The sequence below is a fragment of the Kryptolebias marmoratus genome, linkage group LG7 (assembly GCF_001649575.2).
Source record: "Kryptolebias marmoratus isolate JLee-2015 linkage group LG7, ASM164957v2, whole genome shotgun sequence".
In the NCBI taxonomy this organism is placed as follows: domain Eukaryota; kingdom Metazoa; phylum Chordata; class Actinopteri; order Cyprinodontiformes; family Rivulidae; genus Kryptolebias; species Kryptolebias marmoratus.
Genome location: NC_051436.1, coordinates 12,110,964 through 12,133,463, shown reverse-complemented (window position 1 = coordinate 12,133,463; position 22,500 = coordinate 12,110,964). Strand labels below are relative to the sequence as shown.

General features: G+C 39.8%; 1 protein-coding gene across 5 annotated transcripts in view; it reads left to right on the top strand.

The window, feature by feature from the left end:
* pcdh7b (protocadherin 7b) overlaps positions 1-22,500 on the top strand; it is a 152,582-nt gene that overhangs the window by 52,597 nt on the left and 77,485 nt on the right. For 2 of the 5 annotated variants that reach the window (XM_017426232.3, XM_017426235.3), the window contains exon 2: positions 8,989-9,208. The exons of 2 other annotated variants lie outside the window; for them this stretch is intronic. In XM_017426232.3, the coding sequence (XP_017281721.1) occupies positions 8,989-9,208 (220 nt within the window). The remainder of the gene's footprint in view (positions 1-8,988; positions 9,209-22,500) is intronic. One more of the 5 variants, XM_017426233.3, reaches the window with a different exon arrangement.

Below are 22,500 nucleotides of genomic sequence, written 5' to 3'. Positions count from 1 at the left end.
GTGTGTGTGTGTGTGTGTGTGTGTGATGTGATAAGGACATGCAGTTGGTGCTCATTTGATCCAGACAAAGACACGCCACCTGGCGGTACTATCCTCAAGAAATGAGGCGAGTGTTGCTCAAAAGAATGGCTGAGGACACACAGACACACAAGGACACATTACACACCGCTTATCCCACATGAATGATACATGCCTGCATGATCATACTCAAATAGAACGCCTCATTAGTGGATAAGTTGGATATGCTCTCTAACCTCCTCCAATCTGTCTCTCTTTCTGCGCTCTTTTGCCTGTTTGGATGGCAACCCTGATCCACTAAATGCAGGTTATCTGTCATCAGTGACTCAGGACGGTAAATAAAGAATCATTTATCAACCCTATTAAAGTCTCTACACTGTTTTAGTCTCTTTTCCTGATCTTTAGATCATTTTTTTCCCTTTATCCTTCACTCTACAGTCTTTCTATGCCTTTTGATCATACTGCTGCTTTTTTCTCTCTCGTTATGGTGACATTCATTTCTTTACTTAGAGCATTTGGAGGCTTTTAAGTCTACCATCTGGGCTTGCGTGGGACAGGTAAAGAAGAGAAGATAAACTGCTGTCTTGAATCTTCAATGACGAACGTTCAGCTCTGGGATTTGGCCACTTCGTTGTCATGTTTCTCTGCTGACACACAGACCCGTGTCACAACAAGCTAACGCTAGCACCAGCCCCCCAGGCTGGTCACAAACTGACAGTAGTAGGCCGCTGGTTGGGCAGACCTCTGCCAGTGCTGTGATGGATCCACATATGTGACATCTAAGTTACACCCACCTAATGCCAGAAGTGCAAAGCAAAGCTGGTGACACTGGAAATGGCACGACACATGAGTGATGATTTATGGTCACAGGTAGACAAAAGGCACTCGAACACGTGTGCTCACATGGACGCGGTCAGTAAATGGGATGCCATTTAGCCCTCAGATCAGGAACTGAAGTAAGGAAATGTGATCACAGGATTTTGCAGGCCGGCTCTATGTAAGCAACACCATGGTCTGGGTTTGGTTGACACTTGTTCCATGTGTGTGAGAGTGCTTGTGTCAGCAGCAGCAGTGACTCTAACGTGGCGACACAGGAGATGGTCCTATCCATTCCCCGTCAGAGGATGTAACATAATTCACGATTGACCGCCATGAGTGTCGCTGTGGACATTCACAAGAATTTGTTCACAGCATAAGGGATCGACTATCCCATATTTGGTTGTCAATGGCAAACCTTCCATGACATATGAAGCTTTCATTTATTTTTTCATTTATACCCTTGTTAGCCCCACGCTATCAGTTACATGACACTTGCTACGTTAGTCCTCTTTAACCCCAGCAGAAACAAGTACACAAAAGTACAAAGGGTGTTTTTTGTCATTTTGAAACAGAGCCACCAACAAAAGGAGGGGCAGTTATATAAAAAAAAGGCTACACTTCGGTCAGCTTCACACATATTGCATTAAAATTTGGAGTGTTGATAGCTGAGAGCTATCTCTAACACATACTATGAGCACTAACAACTCTTATGTCATTTTTATTTAAAATTTTGGCAAGCAAGACAGTGGGTGATATGCAACATTTTATAAAATGCTAATTTCACTCATAAATAAGAATTTAGTAGAGGAGATTACAAGCTATTGTAAAAATAATAAAAAAAACAAGGTAGGCCTATATTAGAAGGCAATTCACAAACATTGCAGTATTTTTCCAACAGCCTAAAGATGGCAGCTACACAATACAACTACTAAGACTTCAGTTATGTCTTTAGATTTTTGTGTTTCACTCTAACATCAACAGGGGCCCTTTTAGGCCACTCCTTTGAAAGCTTTCTGGAGGTCCGCTTTATTTGTAGCTAATCAACCTCTGTTTTAAACTAATGTCCCTCCAGTTCATCTTAGGTGCCATTCCATAAATATAAAAAGGAAAAACAAAACTAACAAACAATGCAAGCTCTTCTTTTTTGGTATTCAGAGCAGGTCATAGGTTAGGTTAAGCTACTAAAGATGTTCAAACGCATCCCTGCAGAATTGTATCTATGTTCCAGCAGTGGTCTAATCCGCCACTTGAAGAGCAATTAAAAGTTTAGCCTAGACTTTAAAAAAGTAACCATGTGTGATCTTTTTTCACTGGGGCTTGTCTCTCTGCCTGCGTTCATGGGCTGCATTCTAATGGGAAAATGCTGGCAGTGGCACTCTTCCAAAGGCATTCCCAACACTAAGAAAAAAAAAAAAAAGAAAATTCTTGAAAAAGTAGGAAGTGAATGATGAAGAGAAGAGGAAGAAAATGGATCATTCTTTTGTTTTTCCTTTTAAGGATTATTTCTTTTTGTGCACTCATTCCAACTTGAGTTTTTTTTTTTATATATCCACTTCAACTTCCACTTCCTTCTTTTCAATCCAAAGTGGTTCTCAAGGCACAAGCTCAAAGAACTTCTCCCTACAGAGTTCCTTCGGAGAACATTTTGTGCCTAGCAACAACTTTTTTTTTGATGGCACAACCCCAACCACACAACACTGAAAGCATCAGGGAGTTTGTGCTTTGGGTTTTCTACCGTCTATCTCAGTCTTGTTGAAACACATAAAGTCATGAAACTGTTTTTTTTTTTTTGCCAAGCATGGGGAATAAAGAGTCAATAAAACTCAAGAGAATGGCAGCGAAGAAGCACTAAAGGACATTCAATTGATCAGTGTTCTGTCAGACCATAAAACAAGCACATGGTGAGATGGAAGGGTAAAAACCACTCTGACAATTTCAAAGATTGACAAGAGAGTGCTAATAGCATCATCAACTCTTAACAGTGCTGTGTGCTGTGTTACCCATAATGACCTCACTGCCTGTAATGAAAGTATTTTTTAAGAGTATTTAAAGATTATATTATCGAGCTTTGTGCTCGTGTGTATTTTGTGACCTAACACCTCGCTGACATCATTTTAAACAAGAGAATGACATTCAAATCTTTCTCTCTTTCTATCTCTATTATACATATATCCCTGCTTCTATTATTGTGCTAAGGTGAGGCTGCATTCAAATTCTGAAAGAAGTAAAAAAAAAAATCTTTTTTTATACACTGCAGGCAAGAAAAATGCATTTTTTTGTTGAATCTGTTCAACTCGCTAGGGCCCTGGAGTCTTTGGATGTGTTACCTCTGTTTCTCCCTTTTTATTGTGTCTTTTTTTAATCAATCTGAAAATTTGTGACCTTGCGGAGGAATGTGTAAAGAGGAGCTTGAAGAAAAAGAAGAATTGTGAAAAGGTGCTCCAAAGCTCGATGGGGCCAAACCTATAAGACAGCCTAAAACATGATACTTGAGACTCAGCAGGCGGCTGGCCTAACAAGGCCGTAGCCAAGTCCTTCCGCCAACATTCCTGCAACTTACTCAACCCCGTTCTTTTGAAAAAAATAACTTCCTTGGTCACTGATGGGGGGCCTAGCACACCTGAAAGACCATCAGCACCCAGTCTTACCATGTGTTTTAGGCAGCTGAGGCACACTATTAGCATTCTCTTCTGTAACACCCACATTAACTACAGCTATTAGCAGAACCCAAATAGAACCTGAATCCACCTTGATCAGATTCCAGCTGATTAAAAGTTGATTCAGCATGAAAGCTTTTGTCTCCTTTATCACTTCAACATTAGTGTATCTCCTGATTTTTGCATCTCCCAGCCCTGGAGTCGCACTAAGTTTCTGTTGCGTTTAAGCGTTTAAAAACAAGCAAATGCAATTAGGTTAAACCAATTTAAGATCCCCGCAAGAATGTTGTTTGCAATGCCGTAACTATTTGGCACTTCGTCTGTGTCTCAGGTGGTGTATCAGGTCGCCGCCTGGTTGCTCATTAAATATGAAACATGGGTTCTTAATTACCGACTGGCACTTTTGGCAATCGTGGCTGCACTCACGTATGCCCCCCCCCGTCACTCTCTCCGTCTCACTTTTCTATTGGCCTCTTTATCCTCCAGTCCATCTCACTTGCTCAAGCTTCCCTCTCCGTATCCCTCCCCGTTTCTGTTGGTTGACTGCAATAACACACTGGTCCTGCAGTTTATGTTCACTCCCCGTGCCCCAAGTCCAATCCAGCCGCAATTACTTCCTGTGGTTCATGGTAGTGGGTCATTGCCATCTGCTAAAGGTGTTTACATTTGAAATTACACACGCCCTCTTTTTTAAACCAGTTTTCTATTATCCCTCATTTCATCCAGAGGCTACGTTGAAGGTTGGCCTAATTATAAACTCATACATCCATTGAAATTGAATGAGAAGCCATGGTAAAACATAAACACACTTACCATTGTATGTTCTGTGCATGTGCTATGTATCACATTAATAAGGGATGGCTGACAGGCTAAATGAAGAGATAATACGGCATCTCACAGCAATAACTGGGGCCCATGGAGTATATTTTGTCTTAGCAATATGTTCAACATTTAACATTTACTGTCAGTGGAGGCTCAAACAGAGAGATGCTGAATGTTTTGTTAGGGCTGCAGGGAAATGAAAATCATATCCAAGAGGTCAGTCATTATTGTCATAAGTGGCACGGTCATGTTTTTATTGGCTCCAGGTACCCTTGAGTCAGGCAGCCCATGTGTTTTCCCTTTAGATTCCAGGAAATAGGCTGGGCCCGAGCTTCAGCCACAAACCTGCGACAAATTTTCATTGTTCGTTTTTTGGGATGACGGATTTGCTCAGTCACTCGTGGCCATCACAGCTGGATTTCAGTCCAAAGGCAGACCCAGTAAAGAGGCTCTTTACTGTCAGGACCCTACAAGGGGGTACATTAGGGGATTCATCTGGCAAAAATATAGAAAGGTTGTTTAATTTGTAATGAAAGCCATATTTTTAAGCTTGGGAAGTCTCTAGAAGGGTTGTATGTGTACAAAAATGTCTAAACTGAATGCCAAAAAACTTTGATTAGAATGTTCAAAAATAGAACTTGTTTTTATATATTTTTTTTTAGGAAATTGTTTGACTGGTGAATTACCTCATGAATGAGTTGAAGACAAGGTCAAGATTGGAGTAAGAGGAGGACTGACATCAAAAGGCATTTAGTTTAGACTTAAAAACTCAGCTAATAGTCAGTATCTGTGAAGTGGTCAGCATGTGTGCTAAATTACCTTAAGAATGAACAACATAGACATTCAGTCTGTTAACTCTGAAAACTCTGAAAGTATCGCAGGTCACAAAACTCCTGTTTTTATTCTTGACTTTTAATTGCAATTTTGCCCTTTTTTCCAGGGTTTGGAGCATGTGGTAGCTTTCAAAACATAAGGGTATAGATTTAATGTTGGTTATGACAACCTGAATGTGGATTGTGTTCACATGGCATGCTGGTCAACACACTTTTTCTTTTACTCTTGGAACACCAACCCAGACACACCCATTACCCAGACATACCCAATATAATATACGCTGTGTATATATGCATGTGTGTGTGTGTGTGTGTGTGTGTGTGTGTGTGTGTGTGTGTGTGTGTGTGTGTGTGTATGTGTATGTGTGTGTGTGTGTGTGACTGGTTTGTTTGAGGAAGAGTTGTTTTTTGTTTTGTTTATATAAAAATACTAGGAATGAATGAAGCAAAGGTCGCAGTGCGGACAACGGTGGCAGATTCTAATCCAAAGCCTTCAGCAATCTCTTTGTGAACTCTATTTCTGGTCTGGAAACAAATGAGCTTCTCTCTCCCCCCATCTCTCCCTCCAGTGAAAATAGGGGGGTGGGGGAATTCAGGTGAATACAATCTATTTGGTCATTTAACTTTTTTCTTCCCATCAGCTTCTTTTTCTCTCCCCCCCCAAACTCAATTTTCCCTCAGTGTGCTGTAGCTCGAGTGTTTCTTTTCTTTGCAATTCATTAAGCCACAGTTTTTTTCATTTGTATCATTAGAAAACCACGTTTCCCAAGGACGAGGGCACTCGGCTAACTCTGATCTGGAGAAAGCCCTTTCCTTTGCCTTCCACAAGCTGTGGGACTTGTTAGCACACCTAACACTTATGGAGTGTTGTGGAGAAATAGAGTAAAACAAGACAAACAAACAACACAATTTAATATCTTGACAACTCTTTAAGCGTTATTACACCTATAGAGAGCAGTTTTCCTCTTGGTCCCAGTTTCTGTTATTCAACTAATGTTTGACTAGCCAAGTGAAATCTGCATGAATATTTATACCAATTCATTTGCTGAGTGTTGATTGTAATTACATGGAAACATGATTTATTGCCAAGATTGCTGTGTTAGCCAGCCAGCCAGCCAGGGAAACAGAACTGGGCAGAAATATTTAAATAAATACAAAATTTACTCATACACACACACAGCAAAATGAAGCCTGTTTTCCTACTGGCTTGAGAGAAAGTTAATTATCAAAAAGGGAAACTTTAACATGTACCTACCTGAGTCCTGAATACAACATGTTCAGATACATCAGCAAACATAATTTCTTGTGCTTCTTGAACAAGTCAACAATGATATCAAAAGAGTAATCCACCAGAATACACCTAACCATACATTGTGATGACTTTTATGACACAAAATATTGTAACTAGAATCGTACAAATTTTTGCTATTTCTTGTGCTTTTTGAGGATGAATAACAATGATACTAAACAAAAACATTAGAATACATTAAATGAGACATTACAATTGTTATTCTGTCAATTAATTTGTTTTAAGGCAGATAAAATCTTTACTTTTGTGAGTTTTTAAGGGTTAGAAAGCGGACCCCTTTGCTCTCCCACTACATTACAAAAAGTATTGGAACACCCCCACCATCTGCTGTGAATGGGTTAGGGCTATGTGGCAAGTGAAAGTGGTGAAGGGTTAATAGAAGGACTGAATTAATTGGAAATAATTTGAAGATTCTTCTCCTTCTGGATCGTTTGGCTCTACTGAAGTATGTGGCCAGGGAGTAACATCAGCAGTTGATAACTTATCTGACTTTCAGCCATGTAAAAAAAGTCAATTCCAAATACTTTTATTTGAAGAGTCAACAAGAATATTAAACCAAACACATTGGAATAAACGGAATTGGACATTACAGTGATTGTTGTGACAATAACTATTTTAAATTAAATAAATGCTTACATTTGTAAGATTTTTTTTAATCCTCTTTTGGCATCACAAAAGGATTTAGGTCACTTCCATTCCCTAACGTGGATGAGTAAAATGTGGGGTTAGGGCTTAAAGGAATGTGGGAAGGGATAAACTGAGATTCTGCCTAAGTGCCTGAAAATGTTGAAAAAACAATAACCATGGCTACATGTCAACAATCAGCATAATCTGTACATCTGTTTTTCAGCTTCACTTGTAACCCCTTTTTTAGACATGTAGTTTTATGCCTACCAGAAAAAAAAAATCAAAACTGCAAGTAGAAAGAAGAACTTGAAATAATGATCCTTCATCCACCTCTGAGATCCAGTAATAGGGAAAGAAAAGTTATCCATCAAGTACCAGTATAAACTGTATTTTGTGATCACTGAGCCTAACCGATTGACTTCTTCAGGTGAGAGAACTCGGGAACAAATAGGCGGAGGGGGCTTAGAGTTGGAAAGAACGTTTTTGAGTAATGAGTCTGCGCCCCGTGTAATACGCGTATGATGGAACAAGGAAACAGGGATGACAAAGGGAGAAGGGGGGATGAAAGCAGAAGAGAACGAGTGCAAGTCCAGCCAAGTGCAAGAATATTTGCAGCAACAGAGACAAGATCTGACAGTGTTTGTATCTAATTAATGAATGGCAATAACAATTTGTTATGCCATTTATTCCTATAATGACCGAGCGTGGTCTTTCATTCCTCGCCTCCTTCTCATTCTCCCTCTATCATTCCTCTCTGCCATTACCTTTGTACAACATTCTGACAGGAACTGAGTGATAAACAGAAAAGGGTTAAGACGGTGAGAAACAGGCCTGGGCCTTAATGATTTGCTCCGGAACAGCCTAACACAGAACACTGTTCACAAATGTGTTCAAACAGAATACTCCTATTGATGAGTTCAACCCACAGCTCATCTAGCTGAAGCTATTCTGTTCGCACATGTGGTTACGTGGTGCCGAGTAGTTGTACCTATATGCACTCGTCCTTGATTTTGTGGCTTTGTTCTTTGACTTCATATCAGCCAGCTGTTGGAGCTGAATGCTTTTCACATTGTTGTCTGCTTAGTTGGCTAGTACTTTCTCTCTTTAGTTGATTGTTGAGTTCTCTGTTCAGTTGATTGTTGCATATTCTGTTTTGTTGGTTGCTTTCCCTGTTTATTTATTTGTTGTATTTGTTATTCAGTTGGTTGTTGCATTCTGTTTAGCAAACTGTTGCACTCTGTTTAGTTTGTTGTTGCATTCTTTGTTTAGTTGACCGGTACATTCTCCGTTAAGTTGGTTGTCGAGTTCAATTTAGCTGTTTGTTGCTTTCAGTTTAGTTGGTTGTTGTACTGCTTGTTTTTTACACTCACTTGGGTGTTATGTTCTTTAATTAGGTAGTTGTTGCCTTATATTTAGTTGACTTAGTTGGTGGTTCTTCTTCCATCTAGCTATACGTAACACACAGGTTTAGCCAGACTAGGTATCTGCTAGGTTGCCTGAAGTTCTACTAAACTTAGAACTGCCTACTTCCTGTTTTATTACAATGGGTACTTTTTGAAAGAGTTTAAAATGAGAAAAAGGCAGGCTCACAATAAAAATGTTTTAGTCTACCACTGTGACACAAGGATAAGGATGGTTGTATTATTTTTGGGTCAGGAAGCTTGGATGTTTAGGTTACCTATTAGTTCCATTACGGATTTCCATGAAATCTAGTTTGTAGACTTTTAGACATCTTTAGCCCCCCTTTTTTCCCCTTTTCCCAGACATCCTGACCCGAATCTCACCTCTGATTTCCAGCGGATCCAACTCCCAAGCTCACATCTAATAAATTAAAATTAAAACAAAAACAAAGCTAAAGCAGTCCCTTTTATAGTGACCCCCGGACGTTTGGTTTCTCTTGTAGCCGTTTCGCCGAGTGACCTTCTCGGTGGTGAGCCAGCCCCAGGACCCTCACCAGCAGGGATCGCTGCAGAGCTGCTACGACAGCGGCCTGGATGAGTCGGAGACACCCAGCAGCAAGAGCTCTTCGGGCCCCCGGCTGGGCGTCCTTCCCCTGCCAGAGGACAGCTACGAGAGGACAACGCCGGATGGCAGTGTCGGTGAGGCAGAGCACATGGAAAATGGTAGGGGCAAACACTGAAAGGAGATTAAGAAATCGTTAAGACATAGGAAGCACATAGGCACATACTGGTTAGAGCTTTCCTGTAGGACATTCGACGGTAGACAGCCTCACAAGCAGACACATTTTTCCTGTTTTTTTATTACTTCTGTTAGAGCTAGACATATCTTTGTATCAGATACGATGTGCTGTGGCCTTTGTGATGTAGCAGCTGCTTTTGTTCACACATCATGTGAAGATGTGGTTAGGGGATTTATTTTAACATGTATGGTTGTGTTGAGAAACATCAGGCTTTTTTGATCAAAGGAGCAACATGAAGGAATAAACGTACAGGCTTTTTTGTTTTGTTTTTTTTTCCAAATGAACACCTTTCACATCATCTTTATCCTTTTATCCTATTGTAACTTCTTCAAAAGTGCCTTTTGGAGAATTTACATTTTCCATTGAATTTCCTTTGTCATGTAGGATAGATTTTTTTTTTATAAGATATCTCCATTTTTTTTAGTACACCGTTCTTTGAGAAAGGGAATGGGGGCACAGCAAGGGGTTAATACTCATTCTGACTTGTTTAGAAGCTATACGGAGAGCTGCCGCACTGATTTGCAAAGGGTATTTGGCTTGCCGTTCCTATGAAGGAGTTCAATTTACCCCGAAAGAGAGAGAGAGAAAAAAACTAATGTTCTGTAGGTAATATAAAAAGATTGCAGTGTAAAGAGACTGAGTGCAAGAACTGAAAAAAAAAAGTATTTTGTAAGAGCACCATTCTAGTAAGGGGCCTGAACTTCTCTTGCACTCGTATAAAACCTCAGATAGATATATGCAAACCTTATATGGGCTGCATAACATGTTGAAAATGTATCGTCATCAAAATATCATAGTGCACAATATCAATAGCACAAGTGGCAGCTTGGACAGCAATAAATCAAAGGCTATTATATTTTATGTACTATGCATTTGTGTTTGCATGCCAGTAATATATCTGGCCAACCAGATGGACCCTCTCTACCCTACATTTTCACACTCAGTTTAGTTGATCTAGTGGTTACAACACAAAAGGTGTGAGCATAAAGATGACACAACAGAAAGAGGAGTAAGGAAATGCAGATTTATTTCCACTGATATTGTTCTCGCGATATTCGCCAATATTACGATATTTAAAACATCGGAACTGCGTGTTTTTCTAATATCATGCATCTTTCGTGTGTGTGTGTGTGCAGTGAGAGATGAAGGTAATGGTCCCATTTGCACTGTAGAAGTCTGAGGTGACGCCTAATAAAAAAGTAGCTGTCTTCAGAGGGCAAAGCTTAAGCGTTGAGGCTTTAAATGGCTTTGAAATGCACATCCTACCTCGTAAGATTGAGATGTTATCGTTGTGATGTCAGATCAGTGTAGTAAATATCACAAATCAATGATAGTCACAAGATGAAGCATGGCCAAAAAAAAAAGAGATGACTTTACCTTCAGGGAATGTCTGAGTGATTCAGTGTCTTGATATTGGTTTGACCTGACTCTAAACAGCAAATAGAAACTCAGGCAAATTGTACAGATAGGGGTATAAAATACAGGTGACTACATTGAAGCCTGGTCAATTTTGGCCCTAAAGCAGATTAAAAAGGACTTTGAAATACCTTTGATGTGATCCCTGTTTTACCACACATTATATTTACAGGGTAAATTAAAAAATAATGAAAAAAAAATCGTTTCAGTCTGGTTTCTCTTTTAAGTGACTTCACAGAGAAGTTACTTGCACCATAGTTAGATTGTAAACATGATTAGCCTGTCAATCAATTCTGCTGTCAGAGTGAAAATAACATAAATAAGGCTACAAATCTTTTTTTCCTAAAAATAAAATATTGTATACTCAGAAGCTTGTGTATGTCACATCTAAACCAGTGATATTTTACACTGATCCAAAAGGAGAACGGGTGTTATAATTCCCATCAAGTTCGGTTTTAGCTCCATAAGCATACACTGTATAGTTAATACCACAGTTTCCGGGGGGTACTGGTGAGAAGTATTGAAGATTTAGAGGCGATTTGCTGGAAAACAGAGCCAAGGTCAATTCATGAATCAGTCTCTATCTAAGAGAAACAACAAGCTCCACTGCTGCCTGCTATCTTTAGTGAGATCAGCTGAACTGCACTCTGGGTGTGTTTGTGTGTGTGTGTGACTGTAGATGGGAAGGCAGCAGCACGAGTAAGATTGGAAGTCAGGCAGTGTATGTGAATATTGCTTTTTTTTTTTCTCTCTCCTTTTGGTTCACCATATTGTTTTAAAATCAAACTCTGAATCTTGCCGTTCCGACGGTTTGTACTCTGTGGCTACATGAGGTGATCGTATCTGGACATGGTAAGACAGCGTGTTGGCCTTGTGGTCTGGCTGTAAATGGTAATTCAATGGCAGAAAAAAAAAAGAGGCGTCTTTATGTTTGCAGTGAAACCATCCTTGAGGAAGACACTTATCCCCTGCTGAATGTTAAGTTGCTGTGCATAAAGGGACTCAGTTTAATACCTAGGGTGCAATGCAATCATGAAAGATTAGGGCAAATATTGGCAAATTGCTTCAGTCTCATGTACAACTATAGTCTTTAGCGCTCCTTCGCGTGCCAGAGCCAAGAGTGTGCACACTGCTACGTTTGCTCTGTATGGGGTTCCTTTTGAAACGAACAAAAATAAATAAATAAATAAATTTGGCAGATAGCTTGCTGCGATTCGCACTACTTACATAGTCGTCATCAGTAACATGAAACTGTAGACATTTTGGTCTTTTCGTAGATGAATGACTTGAGTTGTGTGTCTTATTTAGATCTCAGCTGTCTAGAGAGCCAGAAAGTTGGGAAGGTGGTGGTTTGTGTGTGTGTGTTGGTTTGATTTGAGGTATAGGTATTTAGGCAAGTAAGAAAATGGTTGTTAGGGTTCGTTTTTCAGCTCTCTACATCTCGCCAAATAAGATCCGAGGATCTGCTTGAAACCTTGAAAAAGAGCAGTTGAATTTGTGGTACTTCCTTAAGTTTTTTGCATGCTCATGGTTGATTATCATTAGTTAGTGCTATGGCGCAACACAGACAAAGACATATGACCTTTTATTTTGATCTATAAATATATTTTTGTCCTCAGCCCCGACTTGCTTCCCGTCACTTCAGCACAGTGTGTTCAAACAATTGTCACGGCTGCAGCCGCTCACGCATGGAAACGCTCGCCCGCAAGCACCTGCCTTCCCTCTCACCCCCAGGGACGAACGCAGATGAAGACAACACGTGTTTTCACTCTGCGTCCTGCTCATGCTGCTTTCCTTTTCTTTCCCACCACCTCTGCGCAGATGTGCTGAGGGACCCTGTTCTCTTTCCTTCACCGCCTTCATCGCAGACATTTCTATCACTTTCTGCTGGGCAACTTCTTACAACAAGAGGTGCCAGTAAACGTACTTAATCTTGAATCAAATTTAAGGAATATCTGACTTTTCCGAAAGCGCAATCCAGTTTTGGATCAGCAGCACAACATAGCTTATAGACCCATAAGCTAACTCAAAAGATTCATGTTATGTTCTTGACCTATTTCACACTGCAAGGGTAAATAAAAGGTTTTATTTCAGCATAATTATAAACCAGTCAGAGGCTTAATGTCAGGAGTGTATAAAAAATCTGCTGGATAAAAACTGTATTTATTTACTTGTTAGGAACTGAAATTTTCAGTATTGTTCTTGTGTTGCTCCGCTATAGTAAGTTTATTGAAGTCTTGAGCTTTTTTCTTTTTTTGATGCACAGCTGGTCCCCTCACTTATTCATAAGCTCACCCTGGCACTCATTAGATATTCATAAACGTTGAGTGTTTGGAGTCAAACACCCGATTAGGCCGTTGCAGAAGTCAAAGAGCCTTTCCAGATGTACGGTGTTATCGGTGGGTCAAAGAGCTTCAGCTCGATTATCGATCTCCAAACCGCCAAGGAGGGAGGGGCAGTGGATTTTCTTTCCAATTTTTACAGAGTTAGTTCAAGCACACCTCAAAATAACACGCTTCCTCGTTGCTCTTTTATGATGAGTGAGGTGTCTGCGGCTCGACTGAAGCGTTTCCATGCGAGGCTCGTGCATGAATCCGAATAGCTCCCGGCACTGAAGTTGTAATATAATTTTTCAGCACATCAGTGCAGATATGCGCTGTGCTGTGGCTCTCGCCGTAGGTCACACTACCAAGGATCTATTGCATTCGATCCATACCCTGCATCATTATATTCCTGTTTTTTTTTCTGCCACATAGAAAAAATGGAAATATATGACTGTAACCTTTGACTTTAGCTTCAAATACTTGTCCTCAGCACCTGACATGACATGTCCATGTATGCTGGGTTGCCGGTGGCTGAAGTAATCCATGTGTACATGTGCAAACATGTTTCTTATAAAAGCATTTCTAGGGTTGATTTGTGAATACTGATGATTTCCAGCAGACACATTAATATAAGGAACTTTTATATGCAGTACTGTGTCAAAGTTTTGAAGTTTACAGAAAAAAAAAAACATTAACTGAATGTGTTTTTCATGTAATCACACGAAAAAAAACACAAATTTCACATGTACATTTAACCTGTGAAGTTCATATGGTTTTTGTTCCAAAACCATTTCTTGTGCCATGTGTAAATTTAATGTTTTCACAATGGTTTTTTTTTTAGAGGTTTATTTCATACTTTGATTCCAGCAGCTTACTTTCTTGTCATTTTAAAGTGTTGTTGATCAATAATTCTGCAGAATTTCTGCAGGAAATGAGGCAAGTGGAGGGTAAAGGGAAGTGTCTGGCCTCAGAAATAAAAAAAACTATCTACAGTTGATGAACTGTGTCTGAAAGTTGTAACATTCAGATATAAGAAAATCTGAGAGATAAATCCTCCTTTAGTTGATCTATTGAATACTAAAAATTCAGTTAAAAGTAGATTTGTTCTTATGTTATCTGTTATGTGTCGACACAATACTGATTTATCTTTTTAGGATTTTTATGTTAAATGATTTTTAGGTAAACGAAACTTAAACGAGACTCAGTCATCTGAAATTGGTCAGGTGCTGGACTGTAAATGAGCAACAAAAGCAGCCAAAGTCCATAAACTTCTGGCACCCTGAAAGCAAAATATGAAGAAATATAGGATGAGACTGAAGACTTGTGAAGAATACTGTGCCTCTAGATCTCCTATAGCACATCACCGAACCCGATCAGCACACAAGACAGAGGAATGGTCCAAATTTATTGTAGCTTCTAAGAGAGTAATAGCCTCTTCCACTGGCTGCTAATGTTAGCATGCCTCCCACGTTCCTTTTCTGCTTTGGTTGCCAGACAATCCTCCCCACCCAGTGTGCACACACACACACACACACACACACACACACAATTGGACCACACTCTATCATGCTCCCGTCTCTCCTGCTGAGAAAACTTGGGGTTCTGCAGTCGGATTACCAACATCATCATTTAGCGCTGGCTAGCCGGTTCAATAGAGAAGGACAGACACGTGGCATGTCGCAGCGGTTATCATTCAGGTAGCCAGCGAGGATAGATCCTCACTGGGCTTTTCGTGACAAACTCGCAAAGGAAACACAAACCGGAACGCATGCGCGCAAACGACATCAACAACAAAAAACAAACAAAAAAAAATACTGTACATGTGCGACAGGAACACACATGCTCGCTCACAGGAAAACAAATGAGCTCTTGCCATCTTTCACACCCTTCATTCAGCACAATGAGACACTCAATCATTTCCCAACTCCTTGAAACACCTCACTAGATTACTACATTGTTGTTGTTTCTCGATTTCCAAAGCTTTACCCGTTGGAAGGCTGTTTAGCCTGGTTAATAATGTACGTCTGTGTGTGTGCAAATCTGTTCATTAAGCAAGCCCAATTGTGGGGCCAGATGGCAAAGCGAGTTTGTTTAATTAAAACCATTCATATTTCAAGAGCGAAGCGGCAGCAGCGCTGGTCTTAGGTCTGATTTCCCTGAAGTTGGTGGAGGGATGAGGGTGTGTTGGTACATACGTGTGTGTGTGTGTTTGTGTGTTTGGTGCTATGTGCCCATTGCTGCTCAATCGAGAGCAGTGTAGTGACAAATCACCCAGCGGATGGCACTTACGTTTTCGATCAGCACGTTACAGATGAGTCCATGCCCCCATACTGTCTTTTTCCAAGGTTGCAGTGCATGCAAGTACGAACTTAACATTGTTATTAAAAACAAGAAATGAGTGAAAATAATCAGCTACTATAAAGGGTTCGGATTTTCGTGCATTTTGTGTCAGGGTTGGTGTTCCGCATGTGCCTGCAGTCACACTCAGTGTCTCGCATTCATTTCCATCTGTCCCCCTCGTACCCCTCAGCCCTTATTTCTCTTTGTGATATCCTTAGGCAAGGCAACAGCAAGGGAGATAGAAATAACAAGAGAACCTGGTGAGATGATGTGAGAGAAAGCACTGGGGGGAACGTAAAAAGGGGGGAGAAAAAAAGGAAAAACTCGGATAGACAGAGTGAATGAATAACACGCTGCACAGGAGCCCGGGAAATGGATAGAAAGATGGGAGGCTGGCAAGAGACCACAAGACAGAGAGGAAATTAATAGAAAAAGGAGAAAAATAGAGGGGAAAAAAATTGAGGGATGGAGGTTACATGCGCGGATAAGTTGCCAGCAGGGAGTGGCGGTTGACACAGAAGTGATTGATCACTGCTCAGCTGGAGTAGGCAGGTATTCAAATTATACCCCAGTGTCACATCCACAGTCTCATCTTCCTCTCTCCGGCTCCTCACTTGGGCACGGCCAAGTCCCATCATTGCAATCTTAACCCCCCGAACGCATCACATTTACAGAATGAAGCCTGAGGAGTCTGTGGGGAAAGCATTGAGTGATTATTTATGCTTCCCCAAAAGAAGAAAAAAAAAAAAGGCAACACTATACTAGTTGTTCATTTACTTCTGCTGGTGTCTAACTGTAGTGTACACGGCAGAGCTGGAGGATCTTTTTTAGATTGCTTCAACATGATGGAACACAGCAACTCCAGACATTGCTGTATTGATTCAGAATCCTGTTTCTACGGATGTGGATGTTTTTGCAAAAAGTGACACTTTCAGATGCACTTGCACATGCCTCTAAATAAATATGTTTGGTGAGATTTTTCCAAACGTTGCCCAAAGTAGTTGATGACTTAACATGGAGATGTTGAAAAACATCTGCCTGTTTTGCTCATGCTTGGTTTCTTTCTGCGTTAAAAGTCACAACAAAATTGGAGCCATTTCTGCAATCATTTTGAAGGCTTTTTCCATTTGTTCTGACTCTGTTGTCATAAAACATCAAACATGTGTTGAAAAAGTTTATGTTTGAGAGAAAGGGCTCAAATGGTTATTTGTATTTTGCATTTTTTTGTGTACTTGGTCTTGTTGTTGCATTGTCGAGGTCTATGTTATTGACACCCGATGGTATAGCATGGGTATGTCAGTGTTGTTTGTTCCTGTTTTTAGAAATTAAAAAAATAAAATAAAATAATAAGAGTTAAATCAGGGTTTTAATGACTGGTTCTAATCTGAAGTTTGAGAACAAATAAAAACAAATCTTTATGGTTTTTAGATCATTTAAAGGTTTTCCTTTATTTGATGTTTTGAGTATATTTAAGTATAATTTTTAACTTAGTTGTGCTATTGCCAAGACAGTACATTTTTAAATGTACTAAAATCACTGAAGATGTAATTCTGGTATTTGTGTTCATGTGCAAAGTTGTGGTTCAGCAGCAACTTTGTAGTTTTGTTGCTGCATGATCAGAAAAACATAAGCATTAGATTGCAGTTTTACATGCAAAACCTAACCCAATTTCCTCCTGGGATTAGTCAAGTATTCTGATTTTGATTAGGTATAATGAAAAGAGACAAATAAATATTTTATTTGTAAACTTCTGGTGCCTGTAATTTCTCTTGTTAAAACCCATTTAATGCTTATTTACGGGTTTGCTGTTGTATTTGAAGGATCTCCTTGGAGCTCTATAAGCTTTAATCTTCAGAAAAGATTTATTTTTATCTTACTGCACAGCTACTCAACCTCTTGCCACCTTCTGTCTTAAACGCTTCATTTAAGCCTTTGTCTTTCAGAGGACGCCTGACAGAGATGATAAAATCCTTTCAAAAAAGGCATCTGGTTTTATAAACACGGCCCGTCAGAAACCACTGCGGACGTCGATTCGGGAGCGACAAATTCCTAGTTTATTGGGCTTGTGACTCACCACATACAGAAGTACAGCAAATATAATTTTAAAATGTCACTGTCAAGAAGTTGCAGTGAAACACCCACTCAAGCAGAGCAGCCATATAGTTTCAGAGGGAATACGTGACTGATTCTTGGCTTCAAAAATGGTTGTCGGTTGTGTTTGAATATCATCTTCCACAGTTTGGATTCACGGTTGTTAAGACGCAAACTTGTGGTTGTACAAGGGACCAGAAGAGAGTGGAGCTGGCTTCTTTGTGGAACTGCAAAGACATGACTGCATTACCAATGAGTCAAACACACTGCTAGTGTGCGTTTTGTGCCGTTTTAGGTGCAATGAAGCGGCGACTCGCAGTTTGGCTCGTCTCCAAATGGCACAAGCATTTGTCATATAGGAAATAAAATGGCTTCCTTCAGCTGCAGGTAATATGCACTGCACTCGAGCTCTTGCTCTTGACTTCTTCCACACCTCTCTCCTTGTATTGGCCTGTTTTTACTTGGAACATGCTCGTCAGGTGTAGCGTTTGGTTGGGCGAACTGTTTGGGAGGTTATCAATGAAGCCAATTAAACATCCCCAAGGCGCTCAGTCAAATCCCAACCCCCCTCATACCCCAACTTCTTCCCTCTGGCACTCTGTCTTCAGCTTCTTCGACTGAAACCCTCCTAGTCATTAATCTTTCATTCCTCTCTTTTTTCGAAGCCAGTTATGATTCAGTGCATGGTTGCATCGAGAGGTGAGTAAGTTGTGAAGAGTGTTAGGAGAAGGGTTGGGGGGCTCGGGGGTTGAGGAGTCACATTTGCTGGAGCAGGCTGGAACATCAGGTGTGCAGCACTGGGACACAGCGGGGGCCGTGTCTTTCCCAGTGTGAGGTCTATTGCATGGGAGTGGTGCGTTGAAAGGAATGCCAATAAACCTTTTTAGCAAACTGCATGGGCCTATTTTTCTGTTGAACGTTTTGGGAAGAAGTCTGCTAGTGTGTATATTTATGTGCATATGTTTTAATGTGGCGACTTCACACCATACGCATATCTGAGGGGACCACTGAACAATGAAGTCCTCTTGGTTTTTTTCTTGTCTTTCTCACTTCAGAGGAAAAAAAAACACACAAACAAACTGAAATCGCAAAAACACATTCCGTAGGCCAAGTCGGGTCCGCTCATGCATTCATTCATGTATTTGCTAAACATGCTATACTTTATGTGGAAACGCTGTTTCTCACTAACTCCCCCCTTTCTTTATATCTCACAGTTAAATCCATGCATAAAAGCCCTGCTGGAACGCTTTCTCTCCTCATGTCTGAAAACTTGGATACTAGAAATTCTGTGCCGATTATACAAAAACAAACAAACAAAAAAATCTGATTATTTATATGATTACCGAACTTTTCGAAAAAGAACTATAACTGAAGCAGCTGGCACCAAATTTAACTCGCTCAAAGGCCATTGTACATAGATATAACTGGATTTTAAAGAAAGTTTGTCAAATTGAGTTAGAGATAGCCTTTTTACCGCGTATGTGGGAGAGAGCTGCAGTCTGACTATGAGCTGTGACACTTTTTCTGACCTTTAATGTAGGATTTGCAAATTGTGTACATTTTTTTCCCTACCAGTACATGTTATATCTCTTTCTCCTTTTATCTTTATAGGGTTTTTTTGTGAGGCTTCCAGCAGGTTCAACTCTGACATTTTTGACCACCTACAACTTTGCATTTTTCTCTAAATCAAAGTAGTCAAAGAAAGCATGTACAACTGTGGTCAGAGGTTTATATATTGTACATGCACCATGGACACAAATGTCATAATAATTTGAGCTCTAAATGATTTATTTGAAGCATTCAGAGTGCACCAGAGTGGAATGATTATACAACAGCTTTCCCAAAGCTCAACCTCGGCCCTATTGATAATTTGTGGACTATGCTTAAAAACGAGGTCGGTGCTAGAAAGCCAACCAATTTAAATAATTTCTACCAATTCTGCCAAGAAGAGTGGTCAAATATCCAGCCAGTTTTATGCCAGAAGTTTGTTGATGGGTATAAACAGCTTGTTGTCGGAATGCAACTTCCTAAGGGACGTTTAACCAAATTATTGGCGGTGTAAGTATGTCTATGTGTAATTTCGACCCCCGTGTGGATTTGAGAAAATCTGCGATAAATTTAAGCATGTGCACCAAATTCTTTTGAAATTTTTGAAGTCGTATGTTGTATATTCATTCCAGCCTGTAAAAAGAATAGGTCAATTAGGTCATTAAAAGACCAAAATTTAAAACAACATTCATGCCCACGATGGGTGTATGTAAACTTTAGTCTGCAACTGTACATATATCACAAAACAACTTTTTTTTTTTTTTTTTGTTACACCTCATATTGGTTTTCACACATGTTCTTATTTACAGAACAGCTTGTGTGTCCCGTCTCCAGCAGGCTGTAGACCAAGATTCCTCCTGGAAAAGGATTCCTGTCAGGATACTCTTCATTTCGCCAGCAGCATCGTCTGCTATCACTAATTGATAGCAATTATGGCACATTATTTCAGTATTCGACATCACGTTTGTCTTTAATCGGACTGGTTTGATGACTCAGACGCGCAGCCAAATGATGTAAAGCTGACAAAACACCAGCAAACAAATGCTGAGTTGCTGCAGGCGTTATGCAGAAAGAAAATGATTATCTGTGTGTGTGTTTGTTTATGACAGAAGGTCATTGGTGTGTTGTTTTGGATATATAACTGGTGTTGTGCATCTCTGGTCTGAGTGCCATATGATATGTATCTCGATAAACTGCCAACAATCTGATAGATTCAATATAGTTGTACACCAGCAGCAAAAGAATGATTCATCCTTCAGTCATTATGTTCTGAGATTCAGTGTGAGGTTTGACTAACACAATGGAATTTTATATATTAATAAGACATCAATTGAATGATCTGATACAATTTAATGAGACTCAATCTGATAAAAACAGACCTTTTACAAACTTACCCTGGTCAGTCATTTTCAGCTTATACTTTATTCAACTCTACTCTGAGGGTAGTACCTTAATGGCCTGCGACTGCTGGAGACGAGTTGGCGATTCAAAATTAAAAAACTGACCAATTTTAAGTTGCAGTTTTACTGAATTCTAAGTGTTTGAGACCAGCAAGCAGTGGTTCTTCGTGGCCAGTTTTGGAAAATCACCTCCTGTTTTTGTGCTAATGTCTTGTGCAACAGTATTCTAGGCCGTGCGCAATATTTTGTTGCTCACCTCCATCTCCATTGTAAAATATTGTGCACAGCCCCCATTAGCTGGATTTGTTCCTAACTCGGCAGCCGCCCCCTCGTTTATCATTTAATCCACCGGAATACATGTTTAAAACAAAGATATGGACCAGTTTTTTATTCAGTTTTCTTTCATAAGGAGAGTTCTTGTGCAGGTGTCAAAATACAGATCCAGCACTCTAAAATTTATGGAAACAAAACTGAGATGGATTCAAGATGCCCCTGACAACGATTTTGAAGGAAAACTTGTTGCACAGATTCTTTTGAACATGTTTAAAATTCAAGGAAATTGAGAAGACTCTTGAATCTTTTGGGACATTATCTTACTGTGCTGTAGCCTTTGGCAACTAGTTGGCATAGTCATTGATCAACATTTGTTGCAGTTTTAACGACTAAACAGTAGGTGTCAATACATAAAGACTGAAGCCACTGCACAGCAGGAAATGGCACTAGTTTAAACAGGAAGCATCTTTTCTGTACGCAAACGTAACATCGCATCTGCTTTTTCTGCTTTATTTTTATGCAATGACATTCTTTTATACCATTTTATTTTGTTCATATTTCTTTTTAAACAAGTTAGATATGCTTAGCAGATGTCAAACAACAGTTTCATGTTTTAGAACATGTTGTAAGTATGTTGTCTAAGTAGCAATAACTAAATATGATCTGCAACTAATGAGATGACAAAGCACTATTAGTTACAGTAAATGCGTTTTTTTGTTTGGTATTGTGCATTGTTCAGTAGTCCAAATTATTCTTAATAGGGCAATTTAAACACTTTATTACAAGGAACCATTGGGTTTACCTTCGCTGAACTCTAATTCCAAGAGTTTGAACTCAAGTTTCCTACTCCTCTCAAAAAGAATGATTTTTTTTTCTCCCTTCAATCTGCACCATGCACACTCTGCAAGATTTGAAAATAATGACACATTGCACGCAGGATTAGAGAGCCACTAGGAGCAATCAACTCAAAACACCTTCTTATCATTCCATCATAGGAGTTTTACAAAAGCAGCTTTATCTTCGAATTAAATAGATACGATGTAAGAATAAGAGTGACAGCACCCTCGTTATGGAACATTTCACAGAGGCAACAACCATTTTAAATAATCCCAATGCATATATATAATGTATTACTTTTTGTTTTGTTTCCATGACTTGCTTGCAAGTGGTTTGTTGGCAAAGCTTCCAACGAACCACTGTCAAACGTCAAACGATTCGCACGGACTGGGATTTTAAAACGGCTGATGAATTAGCCTGGTTTAAAAAAAAAAAATTCAAGACAGATTCAGCCTTGTTCATAAGCTTGTATTGCACTTACACTAACAAAGCAAGTAAATTTTACTTAAAAAAAAGAGAGCTTTATTTGATTCCAGCTCTTTGTATTGCAGTATGTACAAAGCAAACACTGAGACGGAAACACAAAGGTGTTTCTCTTAAGCCCGGAACCATCGATGTCTAACTCGGAGCTTGCTGTATTCATTGTTGCTAAGCAAACCAGAAACTACTGGTATGCAGCATGAAATGAAGCTTTTTTTTTTTGTCTTTAAAGGAATAAGAATCCATCAGTAGTTAGTTTGTAATTAACCCCTAATTAGGTGTTTGTAAAGGAAGCAGCAGAGAACTGAAAGTAAGGCAGAAAAATGAGACAAACTTGAGCACAAAAGGTTCTGCAAAAACTGAACGCAAACTTTTACAGCCTGCGTATTTGAATCCAGGCGGGGATGCATCATCCTCTCAAGACTACCGCAACCCACCAGAACTTATTTTTACTTCCCTCCTTCTCCTCGCCCCTCAACACCCCCCTATCCCACCCCCCCACCACC